This window comes from Scomber scombrus, chromosome 2, assembly GCF_963691925.1.
Source record: "Scomber scombrus chromosome 2, fScoSco1.1, whole genome shotgun sequence".
In the NCBI taxonomy this organism is placed as follows: Eukaryota; Metazoa; Chordata; class Actinopteri; order Scombriformes; family Scombridae; genus Scomber; species Scomber scombrus.
The window spans coordinates 36,593,308-36,615,733 of record NC_084971.1 but is presented as its reverse complement, the minus strand read 5'-3'; the positions used below and the strand labels follow the sequence as shown (position 1 = coordinate 36,615,733).

At 45.7% G+C, this 22,426-nt stretch overlaps 2 protein-coding genes across 2 annotated transcripts in view; one reads left to right on the top strand and one right to left on the bottom strand.

The window, feature by feature from the left end:
• dzank1 (double zinc ribbon and ankyrin repeat domains 1) lies at nucleotides 1-16,801 on the top strand. Its single transcript, XM_062426942.1, has 20 exons — nucleotides 1-109; nucleotides 196-340; nucleotides 3,061-3,166; nucleotides 3,307-3,352; nucleotides 3,829-3,941; nucleotides 4,047-4,117; nucleotides 4,316-4,433; nucleotides 4,629-4,742; nucleotides 5,146-5,229; nucleotides 5,402-5,521; nucleotides 6,720-6,815; nucleotides 7,976-8,210; nucleotides 8,527-8,630; nucleotides 9,411-9,494; nucleotides 9,604-9,703; nucleotides 10,221-10,279; nucleotides 10,393-10,470; nucleotides 10,545-10,672; nucleotides 14,875-14,949; nucleotides 16,639-16,801. The coding sequence occupies exons 1-20, from the start codon at nucleotides 1-3 to the stop codon at nucleotides 16,799-16,801; spliced, it is 2,148 nt and encodes a 715-aa protein (XP_062282926.1).
• A 584-nt stretch (nucleotides 16,802-17,385) lies between these two features.
• kat14 (lysine acetyltransferase 14) overlaps nucleotides 17,386-22,426 on the bottom strand; it is an 8,082-nt gene continuing 3,041 nt past the window's right edge. Inside the window, 6 exon segments of the mRNA XM_062438647.1 lie at nucleotides 17,386-17,950; nucleotides 18,841-19,031; nucleotides 19,123-19,298; nucleotides 20,123-20,256; nucleotides 21,083-21,675; nucleotides 22,371-22,426. The exon segment at nucleotides 22,371-22,426 is cut by the window's right edge and continues 379 nt beyond it. Of these exon segments, the coding sequence (XP_062294631.1) occupies nucleotides 17,777-17,950; nucleotides 18,841-19,031; nucleotides 19,123-19,298; nucleotides 20,123-20,256; nucleotides 21,083-21,675; nucleotides 22,371-22,426 (1,324 nt within the window). The 3' untranslated portion in view covers nucleotides 17,386-17,776.

The window sequence follows — 22,426 nt, the reverse complement described above, 5'->3', positions numbered from 1 at the left end:
ATGACAGCAGGAGCGGTGGCGGCTCCGCTCATCATTCCCATCATCCAGCTGCAGACTCACGGATCAAAGAACCACATCGACACCGACACACCTGTATCCATTCAGTCAGGTAACCACCATCACCCTGCCCTCTGATTGGCTGTGCAGCTGTGATGTCACCAGGTGTGTGTGTGACAGGTGTTTCCATCCCTGCAGATACTCCAGCAGTGCAGATCTTTTATACTCTGGATGGCTCGAAGCCGGCGGCGATGCAGCGAGGCTCAGCGGGCAGCAGGAAGTACAGCGAGCCGATCCTGCTGCCTGCTGGTCGGGTGGCTGTCAAAGCGCTCGCTGTCACCAGGTAACTGCTCACCTGCAAAACACTGTGACATCACAAGGGGGGTTACACACAGAGGAGGAAGTATTCTGATCTGTAAAAGTACCAATACAGAAATGTACAAATTAGGGATGTGCTTTTTTTCATGGAGGGTAACAGACGAATATTAGCTGCATGTCAACATTCACAGAGCTAAATAGATAAAGTGTCAAAAATAACAAACAACAAGCTTAAACTGCACAAACTTGTATTAACTTAAATGATAATCAGCCTTCATCTCTTTACACAAACACATTAATTAAAAGAATAAATCTTACAGGCTTAAAGACCCTTAAAAATATAACAGGTGGAAGGAAGGAAAAGAGAACATGTAAGAAATATGGAAGAAAGGGAAGAAGGAAGAAAGGGAGCAAGGACAGATGGAAGGAAGGAAGAGAAGACAGGAAGGAAGGAAGGAAAGTGGGCCTGTTCTGGGTCGCATGTTTGACCCCCTGGCTTATTACCAGCAAGGACAGATGGAAGGAAGGAAGGAAGGAAGGAAGGACAAGAGAACATGAAAGAAATATGGAAGAAAAGGAAGAAGGAAGAAAGGGAGCAAGGACAGATGGAAGGAAGGAAGAGAAGGAAGGAAAGAAGGAAAAGAAGACAGGAAGGAAGGAAGGAAAGTGGGCCGGTTCTGGCCCACGGGCCGCATGTTTGGCCCCCCTGATTTATTACATTAAAGACGGGCTAAATTAGGCTGCTACAGGCCAACTCACTACCGAGTCAGAGTAGCCGAGGGCAGCAGAGTCAAGTTCTACTTAGAGCTCCTCCTAGTGGCTGAACGTAGACTACACAGCTCAGTGACTCAATGCAGCAAGACATCATGGAGGTCACAGTTAGACCCATCCTGAGATACAGACAGGTGAGCTTTTTGTCCATGTGAAGCCACCATAGCTCAACTCTGCTCCACATATTTCACACCTGACAACATTATCCTTTACTTTCTGGAAGCTTTTAAACCACGCTGGACTTTTGTGTGTCTTCGCCTGCATCATGTTCCCTCCAGTCAGCTAGCTAGCAGGATAACTTACTACCATCATGTTCCCTCCAGTCAGCTAGCTAGCAGGATAACTTACTACCATCATGTTCCCTCCAGTCAGCTAGCTAGCAGGATAACTTACTACCATCATGTTCCCTCCAGTCAGCTAGCTAGCAGGATAACTTACTACCATCATGTTCCCTCCAGTCAGCTAGCTAGCAGGATAACTTACTACCATCATGTTCCCTCCAGGTTAGCTAGCTAGCAGACTAACTTACTACCGAGTCAAAGTAGCCGAGGGCAAAAATTCACTCTGTGTTTCAGGTTCTACTTCAACACAAGAAGCTTAGAGCTCCTCTTAGTGGCTGAAAGTAGACTACACAGCTCAGTGACTCAATGCAGCAAGACATCATGGAGGTCGATGTTAGTTTTAATGACACATCACTGGTACAAATGCTCCTACAGTGATGAACCACAGCGGATGTTGACTGCATGTTGAGTCTCCGTCTGTCTCCAACCGTCTTTCTTGTCCCTCTGCAACAATCAAATAACGGCAAAAACCAACTTAAAAGGAATAGTTTAACATTTAATGAACACAACTCTCGTGTCTGTGATCCGTCCAAAGCAGAAAACACTGTGATGTTAAAGTTAAAGCTGCAGGATGTTTGTCTCCCCCTGCTGGCTGCGACAATAATTACACAAACACTCGTCAGTAAACCTGCGTTACACAACCTCAGAGAATCGGCTCGTTCCTCTGCAGGCGGGGAGTTCTGGTCCTCTGAAATGAGGCCAACGCGGAAGTAACTTAAAACTGCATTCTATCAAAAGGCCACCAGGGGGCGACCGTTTTGGTGTCAAAAGGACTTCCGTCTCTATACAAGTCAATGGAGAATTCACCAACTTCTCACTTGATTTCTAACCTCAGTAAACGTTTTAAAAATGTGTTTATGGTCTCAATCGCTAGTTTAAAGCCTTCTTCAATGCAGTATGATGTTCATTTGGGACATTTTGGCCTCCCTGATTTTATATGTGACGATAAAGCAGGGTATGCATTAGGGCGTGGCTACGTGGTGATTGACAGGTTGATTGGTTCACAGGTTCAGGAGGGCGCCTCATGCTCCTCCTGATGCCCATATAAGTAGAATCCCTGTTTTTATTTTTCCCAGCATGCACCTGAAATGTTCACGATGGCGCTGCTCAGATCCGATACTATTGGCCTCCGAGCAGCAGTCCACAAACCAATGGGTGACGTCACGGATGTTACGTCCTTTATATATACGGTCTATGTTCCTCTGTCAAAATTTGATCCACTCGGTCCGATAACATTTGGAAAGTCTAGAAGAGCGGCTCGATTACATTATTTTATCTCCATTCAAGCAGAGAGCTAACAGGAAGTTAGCGACATCGAAGACCTTGTTTGGTTTGAATTTAACGTTTAAGAAACAGTCCGACACGTGATGCCATTCACTAAATAACAGAAATATAATGTGTTTTAGTGTCTTTTTATCTTTATTTATTGATTGCAATTTCTTTCTTTTTTTACTGAAGAGCTGCCACACAAATATTTGTATTTTAGTAGAATGAAAGCTAAAGATCTACATATCTATCAGTGAGCTTTAGAGCTGCTGGTGTTTGGATTTAGTGTGATTTGGTTGTAATGTTCACCATGATTAAGATCATTTCTGACCTTTGACCTCTGACCTTTCCCGCATCGTTGCCGCAGCGACGGCAGAGAAAGCTCCACGGTGACGAAGGTTTTCTCTGTTGAACTTGTGGATTCAATCAGCAGGAAGGAGGACGAGGAGAACTTCCTGCGGAGCGACCAGCAGGTAAGACTACATTTCCCATCAGCCCCTGCAGAGGACATACATGCTAACAGCGTTAACGTCCCGATGACTTAAAGTGAAACAAACACTCAGTTTTCAGTTTTAAACACAGAAATTCATCAGTCGTGTTGTTTTCATTTCAGCCGTCTGAAGGAACTTCGGCTGCCGCTTCGTCCCTGAGGCTTCCAGGTCTGATTCTATATGTTCAGTTTGTGCTGCATGAAGAAGTAAATATTCTGAGTGAAGAGAAACAAACCAGGATAAGATGTGTTCAGCTTAACTTTGCACAAATACATCAAAATGAAGAAAAACACCTTCAAAGAACTGATTTCCTGCAATGAACATGTCCAACTCCTCCCTCATATTTTAATATCGAGCTGAAAGTTGATTTAACCTTCCTGTCGTCCTCCCGGGTCAAATTGACCCCATCTGATTTGACTGTTCCTTCTTTCCCTCTTTCCTTCCTTCCTTCCTTCCTTCCTCCCTCCTTTCCTTCCTTCTTCCTCCCTTCCTTTCCTTCCTTTTTTTTCCCTCCCTCCCTTCCTTTCCTCCCTTCCATCCTTCCTTCCTCCCTTCCATCCTTGACTCGAGGACAACAGGAGGGTTAATAAAAGGGTTATCATCTCTGAACTATAACTGTTATATTAACTGTCGTCTGTCTGCAGAGCCGAGGACGTTAGGATCCACTTCTCCTCACTCAGGTCCTCGTTTCCTGAAGAGTCGACTTGGATCTGCGACTGCCGCCCAAACTGGTTCCTCGGAGCGTTCCCAGTCTGTGGTAAACTGGCCCGGTTCTGTCAGACTAACAGATCTCTGCTGCAAACTGCTGCAAACTGCTGCAAACTACTGACTTCTGTTTATTCTGTTGTTTCCTGTCTGTCAGAGTTCGGGCATATTGAAGCAGCCGAGCAGCACACAGACGACCCGAATACAGAAAGAGACGGACTTCCTGCGGTAAGAACTGACAGTTAACAGGTTTAACCTTCCTGTCGTCCTCCCGGGTCAAATTGACCCCGTCTGTTTTGACTGTTCCTTCCTTCCTTCCTCCTTTCCTCCCTTCCTTCCTTCCTCCATCCCTTCCTTCCTTCCTTCCCTTCCTTCCTTCCATCTTTAACCTGTCGGTCCTAACCTTAACCTTAACCCTCTGTTCAGGTGCGTTCAGTGTTTGAGTCCTCGTCCTTCGGATCCTTTCGCTCGGTTCTGTGCTCAGTGTGGCGCCATTGTTCCTCCGTTACCTGAACACAGACTTCCCCCTGCTGAGGGGGGACAGGTACTGCACATACACCTGAACATCTCAGATACACCTGAACATCTGAGATACACCTGAACATCACCTCACCTGAACATCTCACCTGAACATCTCAGTCTTATTATTAGAGTTCTGATTGGTTTAACGGTGACGTGCCGGTGTGATGTCATACTGTGTGTGTGTGTGTGTGTGTGTGTGTGTGTGTGTGGTTGTCAGACGCTGCGCTGTGTGTTCTGTCACACTGTGGTTCCTGTGAACACTGAGACCTGTTTGATCTGTGAAGCCTCGATCCGTCAACAGCTACAACCACAGTCCAGCCTCCGACTGCAGGTACACACACACACACACACACACTACACACACACACACACACACACACACACACACTACACACACACACACACACTACACACACACACACACACACATGCGCACACTACACACACACACACACTACACATACACACACACTACACACACACACACACACACTACACACACACTACACACACACACACCAATTTTGTTATTTTCTTGTTAAACTAAAACTTTTAATGATTTGTTTTGTGATAAAAGTTTTGTTATAATGTTTATTTTTATATTATATACCTGTATATAAAAGTTGTATTTTACAGAGACGCCCACTGTACATTATTAACCCTGACCCTGTGTGTTTGTGTGTGTGTGTGTGTGTGTCTGTGTGTGTGTGTGTGTGTGTGTATTTACTGTATAGGATCATGTGGTGTGTGTTTGCTGCGGAGGTGGAAATCCAGCTCACATCTCCAGATGTTTGACCTGTGAGAGCCGCCTGCAGCCGGTAACATCTGCACACACACACACACACACACACACATATTTCAGTTTTTATACATTTTTACATATTCTTCCTCATTATTTTTGTATTTATATAAATACATATTTATATTTATATTTATTTATGCAGTAATTTTTAATGTTGGCTTTTTCTGTCCTCCGTACTGTTGCTGCAGGTGCGTGTTGGTAACAGCGCCCCCTCTGTCCCGTCAGCAGACTGCAGGATGTTGTCCTGCTCCAGATGTAAACGTGTAAACAGCAGTGACGCCAGATACTGCGACTGGTGCGGCTCTAAGGTGAACACGCATGACATCACACATGACATCACGCATGACATCACATCTGACATCACACATGACATCACACATGACAACACACATGACATCACACATGACATCACACATGACATCACACATGACATCACATCTGACATCACACACGACATCACACATGAGCTCACACATGACATCACACATGACAACACACATGACATCACACATGACATCACACATGACATCACATCTGACATCACACATGACATCACACATGACATCACACCTGACATCACGCATGACATCACACATGACATCACACATGACATCACACCTGACATCACACATGACATCACACATGACAACACATGACAACACACATGACAACACACATGACATCACACATGACAATACACCTGACATCACGCATGACAACACACATGACATCACACATGACATCACACATGACATCACACATGACATCATCACACACAGCTGATCAACCTGAAAACAACATCTGGGTCTGTCCACAAACTAAGCAACTGTCGAGTACAACTAACTAACAGTGTGGTTGGCTGTGGTGTTGTGTGGCAGACGCTTTGTTAGTGTAGCTGGGTCAGTAGTCTAACCAGATGTTGTGTTCTGCAGTATGGGGGAATAACAGATGCAAGTTTACATGAGTAAGTCTGCTTAGCCAGTTTTTAACGAGCACTGAGATGCAGTAACAGATAGAGGATGACAGCGGTGTGTCAAAGGGCTGATGGCTCACTGTTTAATTTAATATTTAATCCTGAGAGTTTGACTAGATTGCATTGAATATGTGGTATTTCTAATGCTACAGAGAGGGTTAGTTAGTTACTCAGGAGGTTTGCTATTGCTGCAAAATGTAATGAATAATGAATGGTTAATAATTAACTTAATAAATATAACCAAATGGTGTCTTGAAACCATGTGTGCTGTCTTTGTTTAAGGCTAAAGGTTCCAGATGAAGAGGTTAGACTTGCTGTAACGTGTGAAACATACTAACATCATCTTAGCAGTGAGGTTGTACAATAGTTAAAATCAATGAACAGCGTTGAATCAAAACAACACCTGGACATTGATAATAAGATTAAACAGTCCTGGTCGCTAGCTGGTGAATCTGTGGTTGATGCATTGGTGCCAAACTAATGTGTGGTGTGATGCATTCTGGGACTTGTAGTGATGTGATATGTGTCGTCAGCCCGGTCATGCAGCCAGCTATGTGATGTGTTGGCGATGTGGAGCGAGCGGACACCCGTATGCCTTCTACTGCGCCGCCTGCGGTGTTTTCCTGGAAGCACCGGCCCCCCCCACATCCTGCAGCAGCACCACCCGGCCAGCAGGGGGCGCCACCAACAAACAGGTACATTATACAGCCAACAGCACATCACAGGCTTTATAGGTAGCATCTGGGTCATGTGGGACAGTTTATGCAATTCTGACTTGTTTACCATATTTACATCTGAACCCAATAGATTATATCAACACCTGAAATCATTATGAAAGATGTTTCCTTGTTAAAACCAGGCGGGGAGTTCCAGTCCTCTAAAATGAGGCCAACGAGGAAGTAAATTAAAACTGCATTCTATGAAAAGGCCACCAGGGGGCGACCGTTTTGGTGTCAAAAGGACTTCCGTCTCTATACAAGTCAATGGAGAATTCACCAACTTCGGCCTCCCTGATTTTATATGTGACGATAAAGCAGGGTATGCATTAGGGCGTGGCTATGTGGTGATTTTTTATTATTTTGTATTTTTAGATATTGTACTCAAATGAAAATGGAACATATATATTAATGTTCCTAGTTCCTTTATAATCTGCATTAGTTCACACTGAAATCTGAGACAATAGTTTTTAGGAAGGAAGGAAGGGAAGGAAGGAAGGAAGGAAGGAGGGAGGAAAGGAGGGAAGAAGGAAGGAAAGGCGGCAGGAAGGACGGAAGAAGGGATGAAGGAAGGAAGGGAAAGAGGGAGGAAGGAAGGAAGGGAAAGAGGGAGGAAGGAAGGAAGAAGGAAGGGAAGGAGGGGGGAAGGAGCGAGGAAGGAAGGAAGGAAATGAGGGAGGAAAGGAGGGAAGAAGGAAGGGAAGGAGGGAGGAAAGAAGGAAAGGAGGGAGGAAGGAAGGAAAGGAGGGGGGAAGGAGGGAGGGAGGAAGGAACGAAGGTAGAGGGGAGGAAAGAAAGAGAGAAGGAGGGAGGAAGGACAGACGGAAGGAAGGCAGGGAGGAAAGAAGGAACAGTCAAAACAGATGGGGTCAATTTGACCCGGGAGGACGACATGAAGGTTAATTTAGTCGCCTACAAGTTTTTGCTTCATATCATCAGATATGTTTAAAAACTAGCAGCCTGTATGTATAAACAATATATAGACAGTACGCATAGTTAGCTAGAACTAAAGATAAATGCAGAGCTTAGTCTAATCCACCTTCTATCATGTTAACCAGCGGAGTCCTCTGCAGGCTTCAGCCTCCACTTCTCATGATGCCACCTGGCAGGCCACGCCCTCCTCTGGCCCCGCCCCCGCCGTGACATCACCCCCGTCCACCGCCGAGCAGCACACGCAGACCGTAGGACTCTATTTCCCATCAGCCACCGAGCTCCACAGGAAGGAGCAGCAGAAGGCGCTACAGCTCAGCAGGCAGCAGGTTCCCAGAGACCGCCAACCGCTGCTGACCCCCGTCAGCCCGGGCCGAGGTAAAGTACTACTGATAGTACTACTAATACTACAATTAATACTACTACTGATACTACTGATAGTACTACTGATAGTACAACTAATACTACTACTGATAATACTACTGATAGTACTACTGGTACTACTGATACTACTGATACTACTACTGATACTACTGATAGTACTACTGGTACTACTGATACTACTGATACTACTACTGATACTACTGATAGTACTACTGATACTACTACTGATAATACTGCTATCCACCATCACACCGGGCCGAGGTAAAGTCCTACAGCAGCAGTGATTCTTCTCTCTTCTTCTCTTTTTCAGGTTACTGGAGGAAGCAGTTGGATCATGTTTGTGCTCACCTGAGGAGCTACGCCCAGAACAACGCCCCCTTCAGGGCTCTGCTGGGAGAACCTCGCATGGGCCGGGTACAACACACCTCACCTGTACCTCACCTCCACCTCACCTGTACCTCACCTCCACCTCACCTGTACCTCACCTGTACCTCAATAGTTCAGACTTGGTTTTTAAACAGTTTCATCTAGTCAAGCATCAGAATCACCTAAGTGTTGGCAGCACTGCAGTTCTAAATTTAAAGAGTACGGTAACATCCGTGACGTCACCCATTGGTTTGTGGACTGCTGCTCGGAGGCCAATAGTATCGGATCTGAGCAGCGCCATCGTGAAAATTTCAGGAAAAATAAAAACAGGGATTCTACTTATATGGGCATCAGGAGGAGCATCCAACCTGTCAATCACGACGTAGCCACGCCCTAATGCATACCCTGCTTTATCGTCACATATAAAATCAGGGAGGCCAAAATGTCCCAAATGAACATCATATTGCATTGAAGAAGGCTTTAAACTAGCGATTGAGACCATAAACACATTTTGAAAACGTTTACTGAGGTTAGAAATCAAGTGAGAAGTTGGTGAATTCTCCATTGACTTGTATAGAGACGGAAGTCATTTTGACACCAAAACGGTCGCCCCCTGGTGGCCTTTTGATAGAATGCAGTTTTAAGTTACTTCCACGTTGGCCTCATTTCAGAGGACCAGAACTCCCCGCCTGGTCTAGACCTGCTCTGTGTGTAAAGTGCCTTGAGATAACTTTGGTGCTATATAAATAAAGATGGATTGATTGATTGATTGATTGATTGATTGATTCATGGGTGTCACATGAGATGTTGTGTTCCTACCTCCCTCAGATGGTTTCTGCTGTGATTCAGGAAGATCGCTACGAAGTCAGTCTGACCGTCAGCTTCGTGTCGGCCAGGCGGGAAGAAAAACAGGTCAGACTAATGAAACCTGAGCTGTGACTCAACTCATGGCAGAAAAATAAGTTCAGGAGGAAAACTTGACGAGTGGAGTCGTGACTCACTGATGTTTGTTTGGTCTCAGGTGGATCCTGAAAGTGTCGGACCAGCAGGTGACGGTGTTTTACCTTCTGGTCGGTCTGAGACTCTGAGCAGTGTGACAGAGCGACGTGCCGACAGCAGCAGTAAGAACTCACAGCACACACAGATCAACATGAACAACATTCATTCATCATAAAAGCTGCATGAAAAATGAATTAGAATCGACCCGAGAGTCACATTTATACACTCAGAGAAAGTTTAGAGCAGTGAACATCATACAGGTTCAGCTTTTGTGCCTTTATGAAATCTGTTTCTGGATCATTTCCAGGGCAGTTAGGGTTAATCTTTCGAATGATGGGAAATAATTAAATTTTCTATTGCATCACAGACCAATAATCAATGACTGAACTTATGATGAAGAACATTAATGTGTAAAACTACTTACATTGGTTTATAATCCCAGTTATAGATCAGGACAGTGTGAGGATTTTTACACATTTAATGCAGATTTTCAAAAGTAGTTCAACATCTGAGCTCATCATGTGAGCTGATGTTTAAAGGAGTCATTAGATCAAACATCTGTTAAAACTTGTAAAATTATGACATGACATATAAAACATGTGATCCATCAGTCTGTGGTTTTATCTGTGTGTCTGACAGGAAGTGATCTGACTGCTCTGATGAAATCCTCCAAACGGAGCGCAGCGCCCAAACCTCCAGTAAGAAACATTTAAAGTTGCTCAGGTTAATTTCTGTTTGTTTTCTGGGATTTAAAATGTAAACTGAATGTAAAAGAATGAGTCTGGTCTGTGATTGGTTGTCCTGGCTGCAGGTGAAGGACGGTCAGCTGCTAAGGGAGCTTGGTCCAGGTCGAGCTCAGATCAGCGTCGTCCAGCAGATCCTGGATCAGGTACGAGCCTCTTCGGTCGATCAGCAGCTCACCTGAGGTTAACTCTGACTGGCGTGTTTGTTGTTACCCACCAGGGAGCTGACCCGTCCTGCTGCGGGAGCGATGGCCGACACGCGCTGGCTGTTGCCGTGGTAAACGGTCACCATGACATCCTTCCTGTTCTGGTGCAGCGAGGCGCCGACATCAACCAGCAGTCCGGACAGTAAGGAGACAATTTATTATTCATTAATTAATAACTTAACTAATGCGTCCCAGCGCATCCAGGAGATGTTTCTAGTAACTTAAAGTCTGGCTCAGCCAGTGACTCCTAGGAATAGACTATGTGACAACCAAGAACAGTTTGGCGACTACTGGAGAGACAGTCGACAGCTCGGAAAGACGGCACCCGGGACAGTCTGGGTTAGCACCCCAGCCTGTGTCTTTCGTGAGAAAGAACCCAAAAAAGCTACGGAAAGCCCTAAAGAGTTATACCCCCAGGAGATCCCAAGAGGGGGGGAGGATGAGATCCCCAATTGGACGGACCAAAGGTTAACGACTCAAGCAAACGGTTTGACTACGAGCATAGCATGCAATGGCGGAAAGCTATGCAAGAACCAACACGGCCTAAGAATCCACCAGGCCAGAATGAAATGTTTGAAGCGGGGGAGTGAGGTACAACGCTCAGGTCCCGGACCTGGTGAGACGCAGGAGGAGCCTGGTCAGGAGGCAACCCACAGAGCCCAGTCCCTCCGGGTACCAGAGCCAGAGTAGTTCCACAGCAGCGGATTAAGTGGCCCCCAGCCAGCAAACGGAGCGAGTGGCTGCAGTTTGACCAGGATGTGTCCAGCATCATCCAAGCAACAGCTAAAGGAGATGCTGACAGTCGACTTAACAGCCCCCGATAAGAGCATACATGGAAGACCTCACCATCACGACAACATCGGTCCCAGGGAGCAGGTGGATCCTACAAGGACTTGAGAATCTCATCACCTGGGCAAGGATGAGTTTTAAGCCCTCAAAGTCAAGGTCCATGGTGTTGAAGAAGGGTAAGGTGACTGACAAGTTCCGGTTTTCAATATCAGGAACTGTCATACCATCCATCACAGAGCAGCTGGTCAAGAGTTTGGGGAAGCTCTTTGACTCAAGCCTGAAAGACACCGTCGCCATCCAGAAGTCCACGCAACAGCTCGGCACTTGGCTTACCAAGGTTGACAAGTCTGGCCTACCTGGTAGATTTAAAGCCTGGGTCTACCAGCATTCCATCCTGCCCCGAGTCCTGTGGCCACTCCTGATCTATGCAGTCCCTATGACAACTGTGGAGTCCCTTGAAAGGAAGATCATTGGCTTTCTTCGCAGCCTCTCCAGCGCAGCCCTGTATGGGACGAGTAACACCCTGCAGCTACAATAGCTACAATTCAGTGGCCTTACTGAAGGATTCAAGGTAGTGCGCACAAGAGAAGCCCTACAGTACAGGGACTCCAGGTACTGCAAAATGTCATCAGCTGGTATTGAGGTTATGCCAGGAAGGAAATGGAGGGCGGACAAGGCTGTGGAGGTCACAGAATCATGCTTTAGACAGAAGGCACTAGTGGGCACCTTGGCGTCTGGCAGAGCAGGCTTGGGTTACTTCCCAAAGACCCAAGTCAGGAAGACCCAGGGCAAGGAGAGACACAATCTACTCCAGGAAGAGGTCCGAGCTGGTGTGGAGGAAGAGCGATTGAGCAGAGCGTGGGACTCCGACAGCAGGGAACCTGGACAAAGTGGGAAAGTGCGCTAAATAATAAAATATATTTGTGGAAGAAAACACTTTGATCACTGTTGATAAAAATCATCTTTATTGATTATTGAAGCTTCAGATTGTTCACACATCCAATCAGTAAAGTGTGATCAATGATTTCATGTTCAGATTGACTTCATCCACACAGTCAGTTAGTTTAACCCAGAATGTCAGCTATGTACAAGAACATCATTAATGATTATTATCATGATCATTACAGTTTGATTGAACATTTCTTTATTTACAAAGTGATGAGAACAAAATATCTGATGAAGGAAGTTCTGCTGTTTTCTCTGTTTAAGAAACAACAGACACAAATACATCAATACAAACATGAAACTAACATTTAGAACAAAGAGAAGTTCACATTTTCATCTGAAGAAATGTCAGTGAAGGTTAAAAACATGGTGATGAGCAGTGAGAGCCTCCATGGATAAAAACACACAGTAAAAAGTCACATTTAAAGAAACTGATAATATAAACGACATATACATAAAGTTAATAAAGTGTTGAATATCCATATTAGCATGTCAGCTGATCTCTGAGCAGCTCAGAAACATGGAGACAAAAACATGAAGAATTACAACATCTGACACATGAAGTCTGAAATGACTTCTGTCTATTTCACTTTACACAACTCAGCTGTGGATCCATTAATATGAAGATAAAGTCCAGCATAGAGAGGCTGAGTGAATGTGGTCTGGACTCTGTGGAGGAGAGTCATGATTTCAGAGACGCTGTAGAAGGACAGAATACCTGCTCTGTGATCCAGGTACACTCCGACTCTGGAGGAAACAGGACCTGAGACGGGAGTAAAGATGTTGTCAAACCAAAATGTATAACTGTTGGTGCCACAAACTAAAGACCAAGATTTGTCATTATATCCAAATCTACATTCACTTCCTGCTCTGCTGATATTCTCGTATGCGACAGCTACACAAACTGATCCTCCTCTGCACTCCACCTCCCAGTAACAACGTCCAGTCAGACTCTCTCTACTCAGCACCTGACATGCATCAGTGAATCTGTCTGTGTGACTAGAACAGAGCTGGGATTTAGTTGTTCGTTCTGCTTTTCTGTTCCCCTCAGATAATAACAACCGTGTGTTTGTTGTGTTTGGATCCAGAGTGATTTCACTTGAATATTGTAATAACTCAGCTCTGGTCTTGGGCTCTGGTTCTGGTTCTGACCGTGAAACCTTCACTTCAGTCCTTGTCAGTGAGATGTTTGTCCATTTGTCCCTCAGGATGTCCTGTAGTAGATCTCTGAGCTCTGACACAGCTGCTGTCACATCCTCAAAGTATCTCAGAGGACGGATATTGATGCTGGATGAGTCTGCAGGTTCACTGAGTTGTGACACTGAGGGGTAGTTGTGTAGAAACTGGTTGTGATCCTCTGTGTGTGAGAGCTGCTTCAGTTCAGCGTCTTTCCTCTTCAGCTCAGTGATCTCCTGCTGCAGCTTCTCCTGAAGCTCTTTGACTCGACTCACTTCAGTTTCCTGCTGGGATCTGATCTGCTGCTTCACATCAGAGCTTCTTTCCTGGAGGAGACGGATCAGCTGAGTGAAGATCTTCTCACTGTCCTCCACTGCTTTATCAGCAGAGAGACTGGCGGCCTCCACCTCCTGTTGAAGCAGCTTCACATCTTTCTCTCTGTCCTGGATTCTCTGCTGGATGTTTAGTCGACTCACCTCGAGCTCTCTCTGCCTCTCAGTCCTTTCTGCTGCAGCTGAGACTGTGTCGTGGCCTTTATGATCCTCCACAGAGCAGAGATAACAGATAATCTGCTGATCTGTACGGCAGAACATCTTCATCACCTCATCATGACGAGAGCAGATGTTCTCCTGGAGCTTCTCTGAGGGCTCCACCAGCTTGTGTTTCTTTAATTTGGTTGATTCAAAGTGAGGCTGGAGGTGATTCTCACAGTAAGAGATCAGACACTGCAGACAGGACTTGGAAGCTTTCAACTTCCTCCCAGTGCAGACATCACAGGCCACATCTTCAGGTCCAGCATAGCAGTGATCAGCAGGAGCAGCTTGGAGTCCAGTCTTCTTCAGCTGCTCCACTAAATCTGCTAACATGGTGTTTTTCTTCAGGACAGGCCTCGGTGTGAAGGCCTCTCTGCACTGAGGGCAGCTGTAGATCTTCCTCTGATCCTCTCCATCCCAGTGTGATTTAATACAGCTCATACAGTAGCTGTGTCCACAGGTAGTAGTCACCGGATCCTTCAGTAGATCCAGACAGATCGAACAACAGAAAGTTTCTTGGTCCAGCTGATCTTTCTGCGCCATTTCAGCTCTCAGAGGCAACGACTGAGTATCACTTGCTGATACTAAATCTGTGATCCTGCTGAATGCAGCCTGCCAGCTGTGTGCTGCGTCACATGTTGGTTACACCCATCTACAATCTGTAGATCTGAAGGGAAGGAACAAGGAAGTCTGATTCCAGAGTGGAGCTTGTTGTGTTTAAAGAACAGGAACGATTATCAGACGAGGAGCCGCACTGTGGATTCAAACTGTGTTTCCTCATTGACAGTGAAGTCTCAGTTAAAAGCTGCAACAGTTTTAATTTAGCTGTAAAATACTTGTTGGAACTACAGTGTGTCTGTGCAATAAATGTTGAATGTGATGTAATCCTCGTCTTCCTCAGGATGAAGAACACTGCTCTGCATGAAGCTGCAGCTCTGGGCTCTGCAGGCCTGCAGTGTGCCGAGGTCCTGCTCAGGTAACAAACATTAATATAGTATTATATTAATATATATTAATCCTTTGTCTTTTCTTATCCCAAAGAAAAGTTTTGATGATATTATCAAAATTTGTAAACAATATTGGTGGAATGTCAACAGGAAGCATCAAGGAAACATAATTGAATTGCGGGGCAACAACCATGTTTATCACATTAACTTTCCCCCATAAAGTGAGCTTTACTTTTCCACATTAGTTTCTATCTTCTGTAGGAGTGTTTCTATATTCAAGAGCATTATTTCCTCCAGGTTTGGATTTAACTGAACCTCCAGGTATTTCATGGCTGAGGGTTTGAAATTAAATAAAGTAATATCACTTGAGAGGCTTTCCTTCTGACTGATGCCAGTTTATCTTGTAATAGCTCAGAATATGAGTTAATACATTCAAGTAACCCTGGTAATGAATCAGCAGGTTCTGCTATTACAGCTAAGATGTCATCTGCACACATTAATAACTAATGTTCTCTACCAGCAGCATGCACACCTTTAAGTTTCACCTCTGATCTACCTGCTAAAGCCAAAGGTTCGAGAACTATCATGAATAATAAGGAGGAGAGGGAGCAGCCCTGTCTGGTTCTCCTTGACAGGCCGAAAAAATGAGATATCTCCCCATTAGTGAGAACAGCTGCTCTTGGGTTGGAGTAGAGCTCTTTCACCCAGTGGCAGAAACCAGACCCAAACCCAAATGTAGAAAGAGCTGCCATGAGAAAAACCCCATTCACACGGTCAAAGGCCTTCTCAGCATCTAGAGAGAGGTGCAGGATTACTGCGGTTTATATGTAGAAGATGCTGAAGTCAACTGATGAAACCTACTTGGTCACCATTTATGACGTCCAGCAGCACCTTCTCCGATCTCGATGCTAGCGTCTTTGTTAATATCTTACAGTCTAGCCCAGGCATGTCGTGGTGCGGAAAATGCTGGACCCAAAAGCACGAGTCAGATGCAAAAGGTTCAAGTGTCCGAAGACACAACCCAAAAAAACTAAACTTCAAACTAAAATCTAACTAAACACAAAAAGGGTCCAAAAACAGCTCCAGCACGTTTTTAGGGGAGCGGCAGGTAGAGCCGAACGGGCAGGACAAAGACGAGGCATGAAGACAGACGATCGGACCGGGAACAACAGAAAAGAGGCAGTTTAGCAGTTTATAAAGGGGAGAGCTAATGATGATGAGGCCCAGCTGTGGGAAGGTGAGGGGAAACACAGGTGAGGGGAATGAGGTGATAGCAGGATCTGAAATGACCAGAGACAGTAAATATGCCCAGATGAACAGAACAGAAACAGGCCTACAGCTGGTCCCGTAACAAAGCCGGCTTACAGGTTTGAAGTTGGAAGGGTGTGATTAAGGCATTATTTAAATGTATTAGCAAAAGATCCTATTTCGAATGCTTCCATATATACTTTATGTTAAACGGGAGCCAGTATGTTAATGTATTCTTTATAATATTTAATAATATCCAACTGAGGCGATTTCCCTTTTTTCATGGATGAAATAGTTGATCTTATTTCATCTTGTTACCGGAGCATCCAGCTTTGCTCTTTGCTCCTCAGAGATATCAGGTTATCGGAGGTTAGAGAGAAACTTCTGAGGACGCCAGGTGTTTTATCTGTCACACATGACATCATCATGTGTCATGATGACATCACACCCACCAGCTGTTTGTGTTGCAGCTGTAAGGCCGGCCTGAGTCGGAGGAACGCCGCCGGTCAGACGGTGTATGACGTGGCGCTGAGCTCCGGCTGTGACGTCATGGTGACGCTGCTCGCTGCCAGGATGGGACGAGACTTACTGGGCAAACTGGGAAAACCCAAACTGAACCTGGACGTTTTCTGACTCAAACTAACGTCATCTTTATTTGAAGAGTGATGACATCACTACTGACCAAATTGAGCACCTGTACCTGCAACAGGAAGATGAGCAGCATCACAGGGAGGCGACAGACTGTTCGTGTTAATGATATAAAAGTTATAGTCAGATTAAACATGTTGGTCTAAATGTTTCCTGTCGCCATGGTAACACACATGTAAATACATGCAGGAAGCTGTTGATGAATGCTGCTGAGTCTGAGTCATGCAGTCCTCTCACATGCTCCTGATGATTGTTGTTATGAGAATGAATGAAACAAGGTTTAACCTGTCAGACTGAAACTGATCCTCACATTTCATTTTAATTTTTAAACGTGTGTATTCTGCAAACTTATGTATGAAACACTTCCTGTGTTCTCCTGTTTGTACTGTTGACAAAAATAAAGTAAAATGTTACAGTATGAGTTTGTGTTGAGTCTTTAATGCTAATAAATGCTCTATGAATACATATTTTCACACTATTTTAATATATCTTTAGGTTTGAACTGTTGCTGCCTGCAGATGTGAGCTACGGCTCCCCCTGCTGGACAAACTGCAGACTGCTGACTGAAGGAATGAGAAATTACTTCATTTATTTAGACAAGCTTTTTACAACAGAACAGGAAAAACTGAACCACATGAGACGAAAATGAAACGGTCATCAGTGGAAACATTTACAGGCAGAACTGAACATGTGATCAAATGTAGAGCTTCTGGTTCTGAAGAACAAAGCTGAGACTGTTGAATACTGTGAAGTTTGTTGGTTGTTGATTCCTGAAAGCACCAACAGTCACTATTTAATGAACACACAGTGACGCTGGTGTCAGTCGGAGCTGAATGAATCTGAGCAGAGAATCGTCTCCTCCCTCTGCAGCTACAGTCCAGGAGCCTTTGAGCAAGGCACTGTGCTGCAGTGGAGTCAGCAGGTCCTGCAGGGGAACTCGGGTGACGGAGTGTCGTGGTTTCAGCGTCGCAGCCGGAGGAAGAAGGCGTGGCGGCACTCGGTGCTGTCAACAGGATAGTATTTATCATAAAAGTCCAGGATGTACTCCTCCGCTTTGAAGCCAAACTTCTGGTACAGCAGCATGGCGGGATTACTGGCCGACACGTGCAGCGTGACGTCTTTACCCATGCAGGTCTGAAACACACACAGGACCGTCAGCAGGAGTCTGAACCATGAACCCAGAACCCAGAACCCTGAACCCAGAACACTGAACCCAGAACCCAGCGTACTGAATCCCAACAGGAAGTCACATTCATCACAACGCTCCAACATCAACATGAAGCTTCACAATCTCATTTTCAATCAAAGAAATACTACTAATACTACTACTGTACTACTACTACTGTACTACTACTACTAATACTACTACTATACTACTACTACTAATACTACTACTGTACTACTACTACTACTGTACTACTACTACTGTACTACTACTACTACTGTACTACTACTACTAATACTACTACTGTACTACTATAATACTACTACTGTAATACTACTACTGCTGTATAACAGCTACTGTACTACAACCACTATTCCTATTACTACTGCAGGTCTGCAGAGGTCTGATGTTTACATTATGTGGGGTTCAGGTTAAGATAGTGGTAACCTTGCAACCATAGTGGAGCCTAACCATAACCCTGGTAACCTAGCAACCATAGTGGAGCCTAACCATAACCCTGGTAACCTAGCAACCATAGTGGAGCCTAACCCTAACCCTGGTAACCTAGCAACCATAGTGGAGCCTAAACCTGGTAATCTAGCAACCATAGTGGAGCCTAAACCTGGTAACCTAGCAACCATAGTGGAGCCAAACCCTAACCCTGGTAACCTAGCAACCATAGTGGAGCCTAACCCTAACCCTGGTAACCTAGCAACCATAGTGGAGCCTAAACCTGGTAACCTAGCAACCGTAGTGGAGCCTAACCCTAACCCTGGTAACCTAGCAACCATAGTGGAGCACAACCATAACCCTGGTAACCTAGCAACCATAGTGGAGCCCAACCATAACCCTCACAGACCTGGATGAGATGGTAGATCATGAAGGTGCCGATGCCGGCTCTCCTCCACTCAGGATGGACCAGCAGGAAGGAGATGTAAGCCTCGTTGTACTTCACGTCCGGAACCATGAAGCCAAAGCCCACCACCACCTTCTTATAGAGGACGACCACGCTGAAGTCCGGGTACTGCAGGCACTCTGACAGGTCCACACCTGAGGGGGGGGGGTTGCTTTAGACTCACATTCATGTATGGATGGATTCATCATATATAAGCAAGTCAGAGTGTGTGTTAGCTGGTGCTACCTGGCCAGAAGCTGTCGTGACACATGGCGTTGACGGAGGGGATGTGGTTCGGCCGCACGTAGCAGTAGTCGATGGAGGCTTCGGGTTCAGGGAGCCAATCAGGATCCTTCCTGTGGGGGTAAGCTCTGATCTCTGCCAGCAGCCGCAGCTTCACCGGACGGTTCTCAAAATCCCTCCTGGAACACCGACGCAGGATTGTAATGATACTGTAGTACTACTAATACTACTGTAATACTTACTTTAAGGAATCTCTTTACCTGATGTAGGGTTTAAGGAATCTCTTTACCTGATGTAGGGTCTAAAGAATCTCTTTACCTGATGAAGGGTTTAAGGAGTCTCTTTACCCGATGTAGGGTTTAAGGAATCTCTTTACCTGATGTAAGGTTTAAGGAATCTCTTTACCCGATGAAGGGTTTAAGGAATCTCTTTACCCGATGTAGGGTTTAAGGAATCTCTTTACCTGATGTAGGGTTTAAGGAATCTCTTTACCCGATGAAGGGTTTAAGGAATCTCTTTACCTGATGTAGGGTCTAAAGAATCTCTTTACCCGATGAAGGGTTTAAGGAATCTCTTTACCCGATGTAGGGTTTAAGCAATCTCTTTACCTGATCAAGGGTTTAAGGAATCTCTTTACCCGATGTAGGGTTTAAGGAATCTCTTTATCGGATGTAGGGTTTAAGCAATCTCTTTACCTGATCAAGGGTTTAAGGAATCTCTTTACCCGATGTAAGGTTTAAGGAATCTCTTTACCCGATGTAGGGTTTAAGGAATCTCTTTATCGGATGAAGGGTTTAAGGAATCTCTTTACCCGATGAAGGGGTTTAAGGAATCTCTTTACCCGATGAAGGGGTTTAAGGAATCTCTTTACCTGATGTAGGGTTTAAGCAATCTCTTTACCTGATGTAGGGTCTAAAGAATCTCTTTACCTGATGAAGGGTTTAAAGGTTTAAGGAATCTCTTTACCTGATGAAGGGTTTAAAGGTTTAAGGAATCTCTTTACCTGATGAAGGGTTTCAGGATGCGGGAGGTATACGGACTCTTGATACTCAGGTCCAAACTGCCTTCTGCTCCCATTAGCCGATGCCAGAAGGACACTGTTTGCAGCTGGATGCCTCTCCTGCTGGACAGTTTGGTCTGCACACAGAAACACACAGTCTTTATAAGAAGATCCTGTCAGAGATTCAACCAGGGTTTCCTGTTTGAGAGCGGCTGTCATGCCAACATCCTCTGGTTCCAGCTTCTGTATCAGGGTTCATTGTAAACGGTCTATCTTTGACATTTAGAGATGCCTTCATGAGCTTTTCTGTCTTGTTATTGGCAATTGTTGTTAATGTTGCCTATGTGAAGCACTTTGCGGCTAATATCCATGAAAGGCATGATATAGATAAACTTTATTAACCTTCGTGTCGTCCTCCCGGGTCAAATTGACGCCGTCTGTTTTGACTGTTCCTTCTTTCCTCCCTTCCTTCTTTCCTTCCTTCCATCTGTCCTTCCTCCCTCCTTCTCTCTTTAGTTCCTTCCTCTCTTTTTCCTCCCTCCCACCTTTTTTCCTTCCTTCCTCCCTTCCTTCTTTCCTCTGTCCTTCTTTCCTTTTCTCCCTACCTCCCTCCTTCTCTCTTTAGTTCTTTCCTCTCTTTTTCCTACCACCTTCTTTCCTTCCTTCCTTCTTTCCTTCCTTCCTCCCTTCTTTCCTCTGTCCTTTTTTCCATCCTTCCTCCCTTCCTCTTTTCCTTTTTCCCTCCCTCCCTCCTTCCTTCTTTCCTCCCTCCCTCCCTCCTACCTTCTTTCCTCCCTCCCTCCCTCCTACCTTCCTTCCTTATTCCTTCCTTCCTTTCTCCTTTCCTTCCTTCTTCCTCCCTTCCATCCTTCCTTCCTCCCTTCTTTCCTTCCTTGACTCGAGGACAACAGGAGGGTTAACTATCTTAACAGACAAAATAACTCAGATGAACGCTGAAGGTACCTGGAAGCGATCGAGGATTCGCAGCTCCTGGCTGTTGGTGCAGTATTTCCCCAAGAGTCCAGCTCCCATCATGGTTCCTGCCTCCTGGGCGCCGTAAATGCCTCCCACCAGGCTGAGCGTGGCGCTGACCGCCCGGTCGATGTCCAGCAGGGGGAGCCCTCTCTGCCTCTTGGCCTGGCGGACCAGCAGCTTCCTGTGGAGGCGTTTGGCCTGCGGAGTGACGGCCAAAGCCAGGGGGCAAGCGTCCAGCCGGCGCAGCAGCATCCTCTCCTCGTAGAGGCTGAGGGGGGAGTGCCGAGGACTCTGGGAGGCGCCTGCTCCGTCTGCTTTCTCAGAGTGAGTTATCCTCCTCCTCTCGGGGCCTCCGGCACCAACACACCCCCCGGCAGAGAGAGACGGACCCTCGCCTCGGCCCATCGGCTCCTCAAAGTACTCCTCGCGCTCTCGGCCTTCATCGTCCTCGCTGTCGGCTTCACGTTTGATGTGCGGAGGAGCTGTGCGGAGCTTCTTACGAGCAACGAGGTTGGAGCTGGGAGGAGGGATGTACTCCATCCCCGGGTCGATCATCCCCTCCGCCTCCATCTCCTCATCATCTGGAGGCAGCAGAGAGAACCATCCGCATTTACATCAGGAAGGTTAAACTCATTTTAGTTCAAGGGTCTCATACTGCTGATCTAAAGTAGGTCTGACCAGAGAAACCTTTACATGTGAATAGTTGAAATCAAGTAACTGACATTTATGCTTTTAGTTTGTTATGAGAACTTAAATTGTTAATTTATTTTACTTTGTCGTGTTTAAAAGTCACTGCTACTGACTTAAGCTTTGTTTGAAGAAATGTAATTCATGTTTTAACCCTCCTGTTGTCCTCGAGTCAAGGAAGGAAGGGAGGAAGAAGGAAGGAAGGATGGAAGAAAGGAAGAAGGAAGGAAAGGAGGGAGGAAGGAAGGAAGGGAGGAAGAAGGAAGGAAAGGATGGAGGGAGGAAGGAAGGGGGAAAGAAGGAAGGAAAAGAGGGAGGAAGGAAGGAAGGAAGAAAGGACGGAGGAAAGAAAGAGAGAAGGAGGGAGGGAGGAAAGAAGGAAGGCAGGAAGGAAAGAAGGAAAGAAGGAGGGAGGGAGGAAGGTAGGACAGAAGGAAGGGAGGAAAGAGAGAGGAAGGAAAGAAAGAGAGGAGGGAGAGAAGAGGGACAGACGGAAGGAAGGAAGGAAGGAAGGAAGGAAAGAAGGAAACCTAACCTAACATATCACGTGAGGTTTATTTGGTTAAAGAGGAATCAGATGTGAGCTCACCGTGGAACAGAGCCTGAGGCGGCATGGCGTCGGGGATCAGGTCGGCCTCTGACAGC